We start from the raw sequence: 14899 nt of genomic DNA, 5'->3' as shown, positions 1-14899 counted from the left end.
CAGGATTTGGGGAAGAGGATTGGACTTGCTAAGGAGAAGAATGGACTCTACTATCTTGAAGAATCATGCAAATCAAATATTGTCCAGGATAAGTTATGTCTGTCATTCCTTTCATCATCCAACAAAGACACCATTTGGCTTCATCACTTTAGACTAGGACATCCATCTTTTGGAATTCTGAAAACTATGTTTCCCTTTTTGTTTAAAGGATTGAGTGTTGAATATTTTCATTGTGATGTGTGTGAATTTGCAAAACACAAGCGTGTGCCCTTTCCAACCAGTAACAAGAGAAGTTCAATCCCATTCTTTTTGATCCATAGTGATTTATGGGGACCCTCCACAGTTCCAAATGTGTCTAGCTCACGATGGTTTGTCTCTTTCATTGATGATTGCACTAGGGTCTCTTGGATCTTTCTTCTTAAATCTAAATCAGATGTAAGTAGTGTACTCCCAAATTTCCATAACATGATTCAAAATCAGTTTGGGGTCAGAATCAAAAGATTTAGATCGGATAATGCACGAGATTATTTCAACCAAACTTTATCCCCATATTTTCAAAAGGAAGGGATTATCCATGAATCCTCTTGCATTAATACTCCACAACAAAACGGAGTAGCAGAAAGGAAGAATGGTCATCTACTAGCTACAACCTGAGCCTTACTTTTCCACCAGCATGTTCCAAAAACCTATTGGGGGGAAGTTGTGCTTACAGCCGCATACATTATAAGTCGATTACCTTTGAGGATGCTGGGATTTAAAACACCAATGGAAACACTTTCTCAATTTTATCCCGATCTACGTACAACAAATAATCTCACCCCAAGAATCTTTGGATGCACAACTTTTGTCCATGCCCATAGCCATAATAGAGGGAAGTTAGACCCAAGAGCCGTCAAGTGTATTTTTGTGGGTCATTCGTCCACCCAAAAGGTTTTAAGTGTTACCACCCACCTACCAAAAAATTCTTTGTCTCTATTGATGTCACTTTTGAAGAAAAAACACCATATTTCACTCAACCTTATCTTCAAAGGGAGTGCTTGTCATTCATTGAAGATAAGGACAGAGATTTGTTCCCGCTTGGTCTACCTACAGTTTCTCAACACCCAAACTCAACATCTATACCAGTTCAATCCGTATCTGCACCTATCGAACCACCTTAAACCAAACCAGCTTCTTCACCCATTCATACCAGACCCATGACAGAGAATGATGAACTTTGTGACTCTATGAGATTGCAGGTATATTCAAGAAGAAGAGACTAGGATCCTTATCTTGTGCAGGTTCAAGATTCAACTCCTAATCCTGAGAATGAGGTAAATAAAGTTCCAGAAATTTCTTCTGAATTAGCATGTGACCAAGATCTTCCTATTGCCTTAGGAAAGGCACAAGAGAATGCACTAAACATCCCTTATATCCCTTAGCAAGTTTTGTGTCCTTTAAAAAATTCTCACCATCACATAGGAGTTTCCTAGTTAGTCTAAACACCATTCATATTCCTAATACTTTATTTGAGGCATTATCTGATGAGAAATGGAAAGATGCTATGAGAGAAGAGATGCAGGCTCTAGATAAGAATCAAACATGGGTAATTGTTGACCTACCACTAGGAAAGAAACCCGTGGGCTGCAAGTGGGTTTTCACAGTAAAGTACAAGTCAGATGTCTCTCTAGAAAGATACAAGGCAAGACTCGTGACAAAGGGATATACACAAATCTATGGTGTTGACTATCAGGAGACATTCGCTCCAGTGGCTAAGATGAATACGGTAAGGATTTTGTTGTCACTAGCAGCTAACTTCGACTAGTACTTTGAGCAATTTGATGTAAAGAATGCTTTTCTTCACGGTAATTTAGAGGAGGAGATATACATGGATATTCCTCCGGGCTTCAAAGGAAATCTAAAGGGAAATAAAGTTTGCAGGTTGAAGAAAGCACTATATGGTCTCAAGCAATCACCTAGGGCGTGGTTTGGAAGATTTACTAAAGTTATGCTTGCCATCGGATACAAACAAAGTTAGGGAGATTATACACTCTTTATAAAGCATTCGGATCCAGGGGGAGTCACGGCTCTTTTGGTATATGTCGATGACATAATTGTGACAAGAAATGATGAAAAGGAGAAGGAAGCCTTGAGAAGTTGCCTAGTCAGAGAATTTGAAATAAAATAACTTGGGAGATTGAAGTAGCTCATTCTAAAGAAGACATCTTATCTCACAACAGAAATATGTAACAGATCTTTTAAGAGAGATAGGAAAGTTAGCATGCAAACCATCCTCGACACTGGTTGAGCCAAATCACAAATTGGGATAAGAAAATGAAGATCCAGCCGTGAATAGGGAAATGTACCAAAGATTAGGAGGAAAATTTATATATCTTGCCCACACAAGGCCAGACATAGCATATGCCGTGAGCGTGGTTAGCCAGTTTATGCACAACCCGAAAGAGGTTCACCTACAGGCGGTCTATAGGATACTACATTATCTAAAGGCTAATCCTGGCAAAGGAATCTTGTTTAAAAGAAATACTGGATTAGCCCTAGAGGCATACACCGATGCTGATTATGTAGGCTCTCCTGTGGATAGGTGGTCCACTACAGGTTACTGTACGTTCTTTGGAGGAAATCTTGTGACATGGAGGAGTAAGAAGCAGAATGTGGTAGCTAGATCAAGTGCGGAGGTAGAATTCAGGGCAATGGCTCTGAGAGTATGTGAATTACTATGGCTCAAGATAATTTTGGTAGACCTAAAGATCAGATGGGAAGGTCTAATGAGATTATTCTACGACAAGTCAGCTATTAACATTGCTCACAATCCCGTCCAACATGACAGGACAAAGCACATTGAGATAGATAGGCATTTCATAAAGGAAAAGCTGGATAACAGATTAATTTGCACTCCATACGTCTCAATGAATGGTCAACTGGCAGATGTGCTGACAAAAGGGCTTTGCAGTGTGGCATTCCAAGGACTTATCTCCAAGCTGGGAATGAAGGATGCATATTATTCAGCTTGAGGGGGAGTGTTGGAAAGTAGAAGATTTACTCTTTGATTGATTCTCCATAGTTTTAGGTCCATCAATTTAGGAAACATACATAAGTTAGTTTCCTAGAATCATGGGATATTAATTGGAGAATCCCACTGATATAGAAATTAGTTTTCTTGGAAAAGTTAGTTTCCTATTTTATCGCCCTGTAAGTTAGCTCTGTAATTCTATATAAAGCTGTGTATATGCTCCTTCCAAGACAATACAATCAATTCATTTTTTCTCTCAAATTCTCTCATTAACTAATTTAGATGTGCCATTATAAGCCTTAAGCTCAGCTTTGCATCCTGCTAAGCCTTATAACTTACATTAGTGACAAATTTTTATCTATAGAGAGGTTTATCATTACATAATAAAAGGAAGTGGTACAAGAAATATTTGAGGTATTGTGAGGTGGATCTAGATATGGGTGAGCATTCGGTTCACTGAAACCAAATTATAAAAACCGAAAAAACCGAAACTGAATTTTTTGTTTAAAACCGAATTTTATTATTATTATACTAATACATATTATATATTATATATATTAATATAATATGTATATTTATATATATGTATATGTTATTGTATTTTATATAATATTATATTATATACATATTATAATATATTATGTTTTACATTTTAATAATATATATATATATTATTATGTATATAATAAATTTCAGTTAATTTAGTTTTTTCGGTTAACCAAATTTCCAATCCTGAAAATCGAAACCGAAACTGAATTTTTGAAACCGAATTTATTGAACCGAAAAAACCAAACCAAATAAACCAAAACTGAAAATTTCGCTTTGGTTTTTCGGTTTTAACCGAACAATGCTCCCCCCTAGATCTAGATCCTAACACAGAGAGGTGAGCCTACAATAATTAAACACATTTTAACAACAAAATATGTTACACAATAAACATCTATCAGCAAGTGAAGCACCTTAATGCTTCCACTTCCCTTTTTTAGCTAGGCATATTGAGTTTCATCATATTACAACTAGATTTGTTTATATAATTGCATTTGGTCTTTCTCCATTTTGTTGCTTATTCCTTTTTTTTTTTAAATAAATAGGAAGCTAGATATGATATTACCTGGAGATTCTGGTGCCTAATTTGGCATGAGCTTTCTGCATGATACTGTTTACCAAATTGCATTTAACAGGGCAAAGTGAGTGATGAAGCTAGACATATAATTTGTGTTTGGAAATGCGAAGTGAGCAGAAAAAAGAATGACTCTTTAATTCAAAGTTCTTTTATTTGTTGTTTGGTTTACTTCATGAGTAGGATAACATAATCTTTATTTTTTCTGCTTCTTTTAGAGTCTCCACTGTAAATCACCTTTTCCCCTTCATCTTCACCTTCTGTCAAATTATACCCTTGTAAATTTCTCTTAACACACCTTGTATATTCTATATTTCTCTCCATCTTGTTGGCCTGCGTTTAGCACGTGCTGTGTTATTGTTGTTTGATTTGCTTCATGAGTAGTGTAACATAATTTTCTTTTCTTTTGCTGCTTCTTTTAGTGTCTCCGTTGTAAATCACCTTTCCCCCTTTTTAAACTTCCATCAAGCTCTATCTTTGTATTGTTGTCTTTAAATATATGGTATACTAAATATTTTTTATCCTCTTCTTGGCCTGCACTTATCACAAGCTATGTTTTCAAGGTTCTTGGGGCAGCGATGTTTTATGCAAAAGTTGGAGATAGTGCTATTGTCTACACAGGGGATTATAATATGACACCTGATAGACATCTTGGAGCAGCCCAAATTGATCGACTACAGATAGACCTCCTCATAACTGAGTAAGGGGCATATTGTATATCTTAAAAAGTTAATTTATGCATTGTTTTTAGAGGTTGCACCCTGGAATTGCTCAGTACAATTCCTATTATAGAATATGGTGTTGATTTAATTTGCCCCAATTTCAGGTAAAGATTTTATAAATGGGCCACTTTACAAACCCCGATTCATCCTTTGTTGATTAGAGTCATTCTGGTTTGTTCTATTATTTTGGGTGTTGAGGGAGGTTGTAGAGGCTATTGCCTGGTGTGTTGGCCCTTTTGGATGTTCAAGGAATTTGTGAGGATGAAGGCATGGGTGGCATTGCTCTTGTAAATTATAATCTCTCTAATTTTTTTGTGGCCCCTTCAAACGGCCGGGCAGGATTCAGTCTGCTCACCCTCAGCTCTTATTCTTGATCCTCCTTTTTCAAAATATTGGGCTCCAGCTTGCATCCTTGACTATTATCTTTATTAGTTTCTTTTGTGGATCTTCTTTATTTTTTATTGGACTTCCTATTTGTTCCTAACAACCTTTATTGCAGATCAACATATGCAACCACTATACGTGATTCAAAATATGCTCGTGAAAGGGAATTTCTTAAAGCTGTAAGTGAACAATAATCCTCTATGACAACTCTCAATAATAATATTGTATTCTACGTTTCAGTTCTTCTGTTTACCTTGCAGTGATTCAGCCTTGCCAAGATGCCAACTATCTTTATCTTTCCTATTTTTTCATTAAGACTGACCAAAGTGATTTTATTAAATAAAGTTCTAGGGGAACCCAATAATATGAATTAATTAGCAGGTGACAAATACATTGCAGTATAGAACCAAGAGGGTTGTATAACTCATAACTGACCATAACCTAAAGGGAAATTTAACAAACATAATCAATTCTGCGTGTGCCCCTGCCCTGGAATCCTTCAAATGAATCCTGCCTTTTTCCACCATTTCTAGTAATAAAACCTGCAAGGGTGTTGACTATCCTAGGGACCAAAGGAACTTTCTATCTCCCATCATCCAGTCCATAACCACTTGCCCTCAATTATTCATTTTTACTAGAAATGGTTAATTTGTCCATAAATTGTAAGTGCCTAAACCAGCAATCTTTCCTAATACAAGGTTAGCTAGGGGCAAAATGAGGCGTCTACAAGACCTCCATATGGTAACGATATTTTTTCAAGATTTCTGTATTAAATGTATATTTTTGGGATCAATATCAGCAATGGAGTTTATCTAACAATAATCCTAATTCAAATGACTGCTAAGACAATCAAGCCCGACAGAACAAATGTTGAATTAAAATTTTCCAGTTTCTATTCCAGTATTTTCTGACAATTTGTAATTGTAATTAATCCATTATTCTTGATTTTTGGATCTACAAAGAAATATAAAAAGGAACAAAGGTTCGGTTTACTTCAAAATAAAAAATAAATCCTACTTTAACTTAATAATATTTCTAACATGATTCATGCGAACTTGTATGTGAATGGCTAACAGTTAAATTTAATTTAAAGAAGTACATTATGTCCTTGGGATTTTATGTTGGCAACTTGTTTCACATACCTATTTTTGTAGCTACTCTCTTATGATTTTTCTCTTGTATATAACTGGGAAATAATTTCTGACATACTGTTTTTTAGGTTCATAAGTGTGTTGCTGGTGGAGGAAAAGTACTAATTCCAACATTTGCTCTGGGCAGGGCCCAGGTGATACTCATAAAATCTTATTTTGTTGAATTTCTCATTCTTTACTCTTGATTTTGGATTATTTTGTATCTTCGCATTGGTATTTGAATTTCTTGCCAGTAGAACTGTGGCACCTGGTTATTCCTTGATATAGGATACATGTTTTTGAATCCTTCACTGTTATTTTATGGGTCCTTTGCATATTCATGTGTTGCATTTATTGTGAAATATAAGTGGGTTTGGAAACTTGTCAAAGTTGATTGAACCCTTACTGATCGTCTGAACCTGCCTTTTGATCCAAGAAACCAGTTGGGCATCTCTAGCATCTCCTAAATGGTTTAAATTATGAATTTGAGATACAAATCTAATCCAATCATTGGTTGGTGTGCAAAATATTAGATTCAGATCTCCAATAATCTATAGCAGTTCATGTTGGCTACTAAGGTAGTTTGGTACCCAAAACACCCCTAGTTTTTTGATAGTCAACAGTAAAGTATTCTGTTGACAGAATAAAATAAACAATAGTACCATGCTATCTATAATTGAAGGTAATAGATAGCTGCCTTTTCTCATTATTTTGCTCTTTACAATTCTCCTCCTGGCCCCTATTTACTCTATATGAAGTTTTCCTTTGCAATCCCTACTCTTGCTATTTGCTAGAGAGTCTGTCAACGTGTTTGCAGCTCTATGAATCCACCTGAATGAGCAATTTGGGTTGATGCTGGAGATTGCTACTATTCATAGCATCCTTTTCCCCAATATCATCCAGTTTGCCACTACTTGTCAGTCTCTAATCACTTCTTCAATCCCTGAAGCACTAGGGTTCCCTGGGCTGCAACCGTCAAAGTTAACTTTTGTCTGCCTTTCTCTGGATCCTTCTATTCCACATTTCTTTCCTTTCTGTTAAGAGAAATTGTGACAGTTATCTGCTATCTTATCAAATTGCTTGCAGTGACTCCCTTGAAGTTTTTGCTAGATGACATATGTGACATACCACGATGAGCTCTATCAGGTCATATGCACTTTGTTTCATGTTTTTAAAATTCTTGTATTCCTTTCACCCAATAAAGGCCATATTATGTCAACTCTAGTGAAATGCCACATTATGCGTGGTCTCCTTGTTTGACAAGGAAGCATATTTAATATGAAAAATTACCAAGCATTAGATTGTGGCATCTTGTAACATGAAGGGATAAAGTGGTTCCATACTGGCAAAAAATGGTTCCATACTTCTGATGCAATCTAGCAAGACAAGCATGAAGAGATAAAGACCACTTCTTCCTACTTTGTTGGAGCATCTTGTAACATGTTAATAACTTGTAGAGCAACCTCCAACAAACAGCTTTGACCTTTGGAGGAGGGAGACCCTCCCCAACAAAATTCAGAGGAGGTTGGCTTGAAGGATTGGTGATAAAGTGTTTTAAAAATAAAGCACAAGTGGAATAACACCTAGAATAAAGATACCAACTTCCCTACCTTTTCCATATAGAGTAAGGAAGACACTTTTGATGTTTTCTAAAAGGTTTTTTGTTTTTGCAATTTCTGAATTTATCAACTCCCTTCTCAAACCCAATCTTAGGAGGCACCACGAGGTCGAAAGGGTGTCAACTCAAAGGTGGATTTGTTTTGTTACTAGATATGGCAAAAGCTCTAGCAAATGTTTAACATAAAAGGTTCCTCCCCCCACCCCCACCCACCACAGACCTTTCAAAATTTCACCCTAGACTTCATAGTGGAGTCATACCTAATATGCCTTGGAAGAGTAGGGAAAAAAGAATTAGTGTCCTTCCATGAGCACCTAAGAATGACATCTCTATTCAGTCTGTAGTCCCCATCAAATTTGTTTAAAGACATGTATACTTTTGATCACCAAATGTTATTGTGAGGTCATTTCAATATGGAATCTCCACAAGTATTTCCTCAAAAGGTCAATATTATTGTCTTTTAACCTTCCCAACACCAATCCCACCTCTTTAATTCTGAAAATCTCCCAATTCATTACGCGGTCATCTTATTTTATCACTGTTCCTACAGTAAGTCCCAAATGGTTTTGTCAGTTCTCTTTACTACCTTCATAGGAGCTCTAAAGATTGAAAGAAATTAGACAGGGTGCTTATAAAAAGTGGGCTTTATGAGTGCCATTCTTCCTCCTAACAAAACATAATTCTTCTTCCAAGTCAATAGTTTTTAATCAAAATCTCTCAATTGCATCATCCCATTAGGACACCTCCATAGGTCCCTCATAATGGAACTCCAAATCCATAATTGGCAATGGCTTCAACTCACACACTAAAATATTTTGCACATTCATCCAGTTCCCCTTGTTCTAAATTTAAGGAGCTGTTTGATAATAGTTGAAGTGGCTTAACTGAATAGTCTATTGCTTTATCTTTTAGTGAAGTGGCTTGTTAGAGTCAACTAAAGAGGGGTATTTTGGTCTTTTCCCTTAAGTAAGGTGTTAGCTGTATGTCTCCTCATATGCAGGGGCATTTCAGTCCTTATAATTTTTATTTTTGTAATTTTTAAACATGGTCGACTAGGTTAGACGAAGAGTCTTCTCAATTTGACACTTCTTCTTCTCCCTCTTCTCTTCTTTTTCTCTTCTTTCTTTCTCTTTTCTTAGTTCGATTGAACAACACAAACATGGTATCAGAGTGCCATTGACAACAGTCAATTATAGCTTCCTCAACTAACATTTCTCAGTTCTTCTTTTTTTGTTTTTTTTTTCCTAGTGCGAGAAATCTGGGGTAGAAGACTGTGACACAACCCAGATTCCTGTGGCAACCTCTAGGGTTTCAGAGGCTTGACTTCTGGTGACAAGGAAAGAGTACAACAGTCGAGTGAACAGAAAAAAAAATGGTTTTTTTTTTTGTGGACTGCTGTCACCATGTGTGTGATTTGCACTCGAGGTGGTTCTTATGGACACAGAGGAGGTGGTCGTATAGTTTAGGGAGGCCATGGTAACCTTATGGGTGGTCGTGGTAGTGGAGGAAGTTGTGATTCAGGGGGAGGCCGTGGCAGAGGAAGGGGGAGCAGTACTAGAAAATGCACACATTGTAGGAGAGAAGGACACACTGTTAACTTCTGCTATGATTTGCATGACCCACCATCAACATGGGCTAATCATGTAGCTGTTGGTGGTAGTGAAGTCAGTGATATTTCAACCAGTTGATCCAGTGTCCTCTACAGTCACTACTACTTTTGGGAAGGAGACGATGATTATTCCAAGAGAGGAGTATGAGAGTTTTCTTCAGGCCACCTCACATCAGAATACTGCCACCCTTGCTCATTTAGGTATAGCTTTCCTAGCATCCAAACCTTCACCCTGGTTAATTGACTGAAACCTTTGATCACATGATTGGGATTCCAGGTGTGTTTTCCTCCCTTTCTCCAACCTCTACATCAAATAATGTTACCCTTGCCAATGGATCTATTTCCCCCATCTATGGTGTTGGTAATGTTAACACAACATCTCTTTCTTTGACTTCTGTTTTATATGTTCCCAAGTTTCCTTTCAATCTTATGCCTATTAGTAAACTAACCAAATTCCTCAATTGTTATATCACATTTTACCCTTTCTCTTGTGTTTTTCTGGATCTAACGACGGGGAAGAAGTTCGGTGGAGGGCATGAAGCTGGCGGAATGTATTATCTTGATGGTGGTGGATCTACGGTTGCACTTCAAACCTCTTTGACTCCTCTTTAGTGGCATTGTAGACTCGACTATCCATCTCTTAAAGCTCTCAAGCTTCTTGTACCGTCATTGAGTTGTCCTTCTTTATAGTGTGAGTTGTGTCAGTATGGGAAACACCATCGGGTTTCCTTCAGTCCTAGAGTTAATAGTCATATGTTGAGTCCTTCTAATTTAGTTAATTCAGATGTGTGGGGTCCAATCAGAATTGAGTCTTATAATGGTTACAAATATTTTGTTATCTTTGTTGATGACTATTCAAGAATGACATAGCTTTATTTAATGAAAAAAAACAAGTGAATTATTTTCCGTTTTCCAAAAGTTCTATGTTGAAGTGCATACACAATTTGGTGTTTCACTTAAAATTCTTCATTTTGACAATGGCAAAGAGTATTTTCTTTCTTCATTCTAATAATACTTGGAACAACATGATATTATTCATTAGACATCTTGTGCTCACGCCTCTTAGCAAAATGGGGTGACTGAGAGGAAGAAGAAGAACCGACATATACTTGAAACAACTCGGTCTCTCCATCATATGAATGTTCCTAAAAGTTTCTAGAGTGATGCAGTCCTGACTGCTTGTTTTCTCATTAATCGCATGCCCTCATTTATTCTGAATGGTCGTTCTCCGTTCTCTATCTTATTTCCCACTTTGTCTCTATATCCTCTGACTCTAGGATCTTCGGGTGTGTGCTTTGTTTAGAATCTTGGTCCTGGACTCGACAAGTTGGATGCTCGTTCCATTAAATGTATCTTCCTTGGCTATTCTAGGACCCAAAAAGGGTAAAAATGCTACAAGCCTGTTATTCGAAAATCCTTTGTGCGTCCTGATGTTACATTTTTCGAATTGGTGCCATACTTCTCTCCTTCTGATATCCCTTCTCCTCCTACAGAGGTTCCTCTTCCTCTTCCAATTTATAATTCCATCCCGGTGGTTGCCATTATGCTTGAGTCCACACCTTCCCCAATGCAGGAGCGTATTGAAAGACCACCAATTCGTCAAGTGTATACTCATTGACAGAGGCCAACACCTCCACCACCTTCTACTCCGGTGGCTGATCCAGCTCTTTCCACAACTAAATTGCCTTCTGATCTTGACTTTGCTATTGTAGTGCAGAAAGGTAAATGTAGTTGCACACTACATCCTATATCCTATTATGTTTCTGTATCTCACCTTTTTGCTTCCCATTGTGAGTTTATTACTTTGTTATCTTCTGTATCCACACCTAAGGATGTTCAGGAGGTTCTTACCTCACTAGGGTGGCGAAAAGCTACGGAAGAAGAACTCTCTGCTCTTCATCACAATCATATATAGGAGCTCACCAATCTTCCCCGAGGTAAACATGTTGTTGGTTGTAAGTGGGTGTATACTGTTAAGTATCTACTAGATGTGAAAGTGGAATGGCTGAAAGCCCGTTTAGTTACAAAAGAGTACTCTCAACTTTATGGTGTAGACTATGTCGAAACCTTTTCTCTAATTGCAAAGATTGGCTCAGTACTTGTGCTGATTTCCTTAGTTGCACTGCACGATTGGCTTCTCTTTCAGCTTGATATTAAAAATGCGTTCATCCATGGTGATCTTCTAGAGGAAGTGTACACGGAGCAACCACCAGGGTTTGTTGCTCAGGGGGAGGATGGTAAGGTGTGCAAGCTCAAGAAGGCGATCTATGGGCTCAAACAGTCTCTTCGTTCTTGGTTTGTCAAATTCAATGAAGTGGTGGAGTTTGGAATGAAACAATGTCAAGTTGGCCATTCAGTATTTAGCTATGACTCTGTGGCCGGGAAATCTTGCTGGTAGTGTATGTGGATGACATAATCATAATTGGTAGTGTTAGAATTGGGATTGATAGATTGAAGACATTACTAAAAAATCACTTTAAAACGAAAGATATTGGGAAGTTGAAGTATTTTTTGGGTATAGAAGTTGCTAGATCAAAGGAGGGCATCAACCTTTGTCAGCGGAAATATGTTCTTGACGTGTTGGAAGAAACAGGGTTGCTAGGTGCTAAACCAGTTGAAACTCCATGGAACTGAATGTGAAGTTGGGAAGTGACACAAGTGAATTGTTTGATAATCCTGGAAGGTATAGAAGGCTAGTGGGAAAATTGAATTATCTATCACTAATACCTGACATCTCTTTTGCTGTCAGTGTGGTAAGCCAGTTTATGCAGAATCCTCGGGTGCTTCACTGGGATGCAGTTCTTAGAATTGTGTGGTATTTGAAGGGCCCCCTAGGTCGTGGGTTACTATACAAGCCAGTAGGTGATCTTGAAGTAGTTGGATACACCGACGTAGACTGGGCTGGCTCTGTATCAGACAGGAGACCCACTACAGGTTATTGCACCTTTTTGGGAGGAAATCTAGTGACATGGAAGAGCAAGAAGCAGGCTGTTGTAGCAAGGAGTAGTGCAGAAGTAGAATACAGGGCCATGGCACATACTACATGTGAGCTAGTATGGTTGAAGAATCTATTGCAGGAAATTGGGTTTTCAATAAGCAAACCCATGAAGCTATATTGTGACAACCAATCTGTAATTCGCATCTCATCCAACCTAGTTTTTCATGAGAAAACTAAACATATAGAGGTAGATTGCCACTTTGTAAGGGAAAAGGTCATTAATGGTGAAATAAGTACTGAGCATGTGAGAATAGGTGATCAATGGGCAGATCTGTTCACTAAATGGTTGAGTTCGGGAAGAGTGAGCTATATATGTAACAAGCTGGGAATATATGATATATACTCTCCATCTTGAGGGGGAGTGTTAGAGTCGACTAAAGAGGGGTATTTTGGTCTTTTCCCTCAAGTAAGGTGTTAGCTGTATGTCTTCTCATATGCAGGGGCATTTCAGCCCTTGTAATTTTTATTTTTGTAATGTTTAAACATGGTCGACTGGGTTAGATGAAGTCTTTTCAGTTCAACGCTATTCTTCTTCTCCCTCTTCTTCTTCTTCTCTTCTCGTCTTTCTCTTTTCTCAGTTCGGCTGAACAGCACAAACATGGCTTAACTAATGGCTGAAACTGAAGTTGGGCTGATTACTATGCACTCAAATGTTTAATTAATTAATTTATCCACTAACAAACAAAGCAATAAATCATTCAATTGTCACTTAAATTGTTATCAAATGACCCCTACTTTTCAATCTAAAAACCAGTTCGGCCAATTTGAAGAACATTTTCAATGTTCTGACCTCTTGGGTACCCTGGATTCCTCCAAAACAACAGTTTCATTAGAAAATTGCAAATCTGAATCAACTCCGTCTCTTCCCAACCTAGAACTCTTAAACATAACCTTTTTCATTTTTTCTCCTCAACAATTTGAAATGTCAAAAAAAGGATGAATACTATTAGGGAAATTGGATATCCTTGTCTCAATCCTTTTGAAGTTTTGAAAAAGCCTCTTGCACCTGAGGTGTCAGCGCCTCTGGCATACGCCTCAGGGCGTTTTGGGAGCACCTCACCTGGAGGCGCACCTCCAGGCATACGCCTCCCATGCCTTATAGAACACTGAGAAATAGAATTTTGTACTGCATGTTCTAACAAGTGTCTTCTGCCCAGCCTCTACCAGGGTTGAGTTGAGACTGCAATAAGATTTTCCTATCAGAGGTTTTGAATCTAATGAGTGAAGATCTGTGTACAAAAAACATGTATAGGAATTGTTTTCATGTTTAGGATATATTAGTGTATCTAATTTACTTCTCTTAATTTATCAATAGCTTAGCTGGGAAATGTTTCCACTATTTTTTAAATTGTTTCTTTTACCTTGGGGGTGGGTGGGTGGGAGATTTGATTGCATCTTCCAATATAGTGGCTGCATGGTAATAGTTTTGACAATCTTTTCTCTTGTGGAGTAGGAGCTCTGTATACTGTTGGATGATTATTGGGAGCGTATGAATCTTGATATCCCTATTTACTTTTCTGCAGGTATGCTCATTGGACACTTTGTTTTTGTTAACTTCTACTTGATGACCCATAAATGGTAATTCATAAATTTCTAATGCTAAGTTAGTACCATATCCCCTGAATCTCAAATTCCTAGATGCGAAGTTTCTTTTTTCATTTTTTGAATTTTATGGTTGGGCTCAAAAGGGCTAGATATAGTTTCAAAATTATGTTCTGGAGCAGTATTTGTTTGAAGGGAGGTAGAAACAAAATATCAAATTGTTAATAATGGGGGAAGGAAAAATATGTTGTGATTTGCATATGTTGCTCAGTTTATGAAAAAAGAAACCCATTACAGATTCCGAGTTTTTATAGATCATTTTCTATCATATATTCTGCCTAAGTCATTTGTAAAATCAGAAATCCCTTACATGAAGTTATAAAAAAGTAGCATCCTACAAAATTTTCCAGATGATTTCTTTGAAATTAAAATGTCAATTTTGACAGCTGAAAGCCTGAAACTCCTTTGGATTTTTTTTTATCAACAATAACAACAGCTTCATTAATTATATGAAAATTGTGAAACTTTAGATACAAAAAGGGGAGATAAAATGTCTTAGCTCCTCATTAACAGAATACAATGGAAGAAAATTAAAAATTAGCCCAAAAGATCGACTTCCTATTCACCCCTTGCTTGGCCAACCCATCCGCAAATGAGTTGGCATTCCTCTTCCCTTAGCTGTATTGTATCTCAATGTCCCTACACAGCCATAAGAACTTTTTCTTTTCATTGTTGTAGCTCCACAATCCACTGTCCTCTTTCTTCA

The 14899-nt window shown here is 37.4% G+C and overlaps 1 protein-coding gene and 1 long non-coding RNA gene across 3 annotated transcripts in view; one reads left to right on the top strand and one right to left on the bottom strand.

Annotated features, from left to right (window-relative positions):
* Positions 1-14899, top strand: part of CPSF73-II (cleavage and polyadenylation specificity factor 73 kDa subunit-II) — a 60918-nt gene that overhangs the window by 22811 nt on the left and 23208 nt on the right. For both annotated transcript variants that reach the window (XM_088983446.1, XM_088983447.1), the window contains exons 6-9: positions 4694-4830; positions 5352-5415; positions 6456-6521; positions 14045-14114. In XM_088983446.1, coding sequence (XP_088839572.1) covers positions 4694-4830; positions 5352-5415; positions 6456-6521; positions 14045-14114 — 337 coding nt within the window. The remainder of the gene's footprint in view (positions 1-4693; positions 4831-5351; positions 5416-6455; positions 6522-14044; positions 14115-14899) is intronic.
* The window catches only part of LOC148855248 (uncharacterized), a 43567-nt gene that overhangs the window by 23225 nt on the left and 5443 nt on the right, over positions 1-14899 (bottom strand). The gene's annotated exons all lie outside the window — the stretch shown is intronic.

The sequence above is a fragment of the Nelumbo lutea genome, chromosome 4 (genome assembly GCF_056320005.1).
Source record: "Nelumbo lutea isolate HS-2025 chromosome 4, American lotus-T2T, whole genome shotgun sequence".
NCBI classification, from domain to species: domain Eukaryota; kingdom Viridiplantae; phylum Streptophyta; class Magnoliopsida; order Proteales; family Nelumbonaceae; genus Nelumbo; species Nelumbo lutea.
This window is presented reverse-complemented; position numbering and strand designations above follow the sequence as displayed.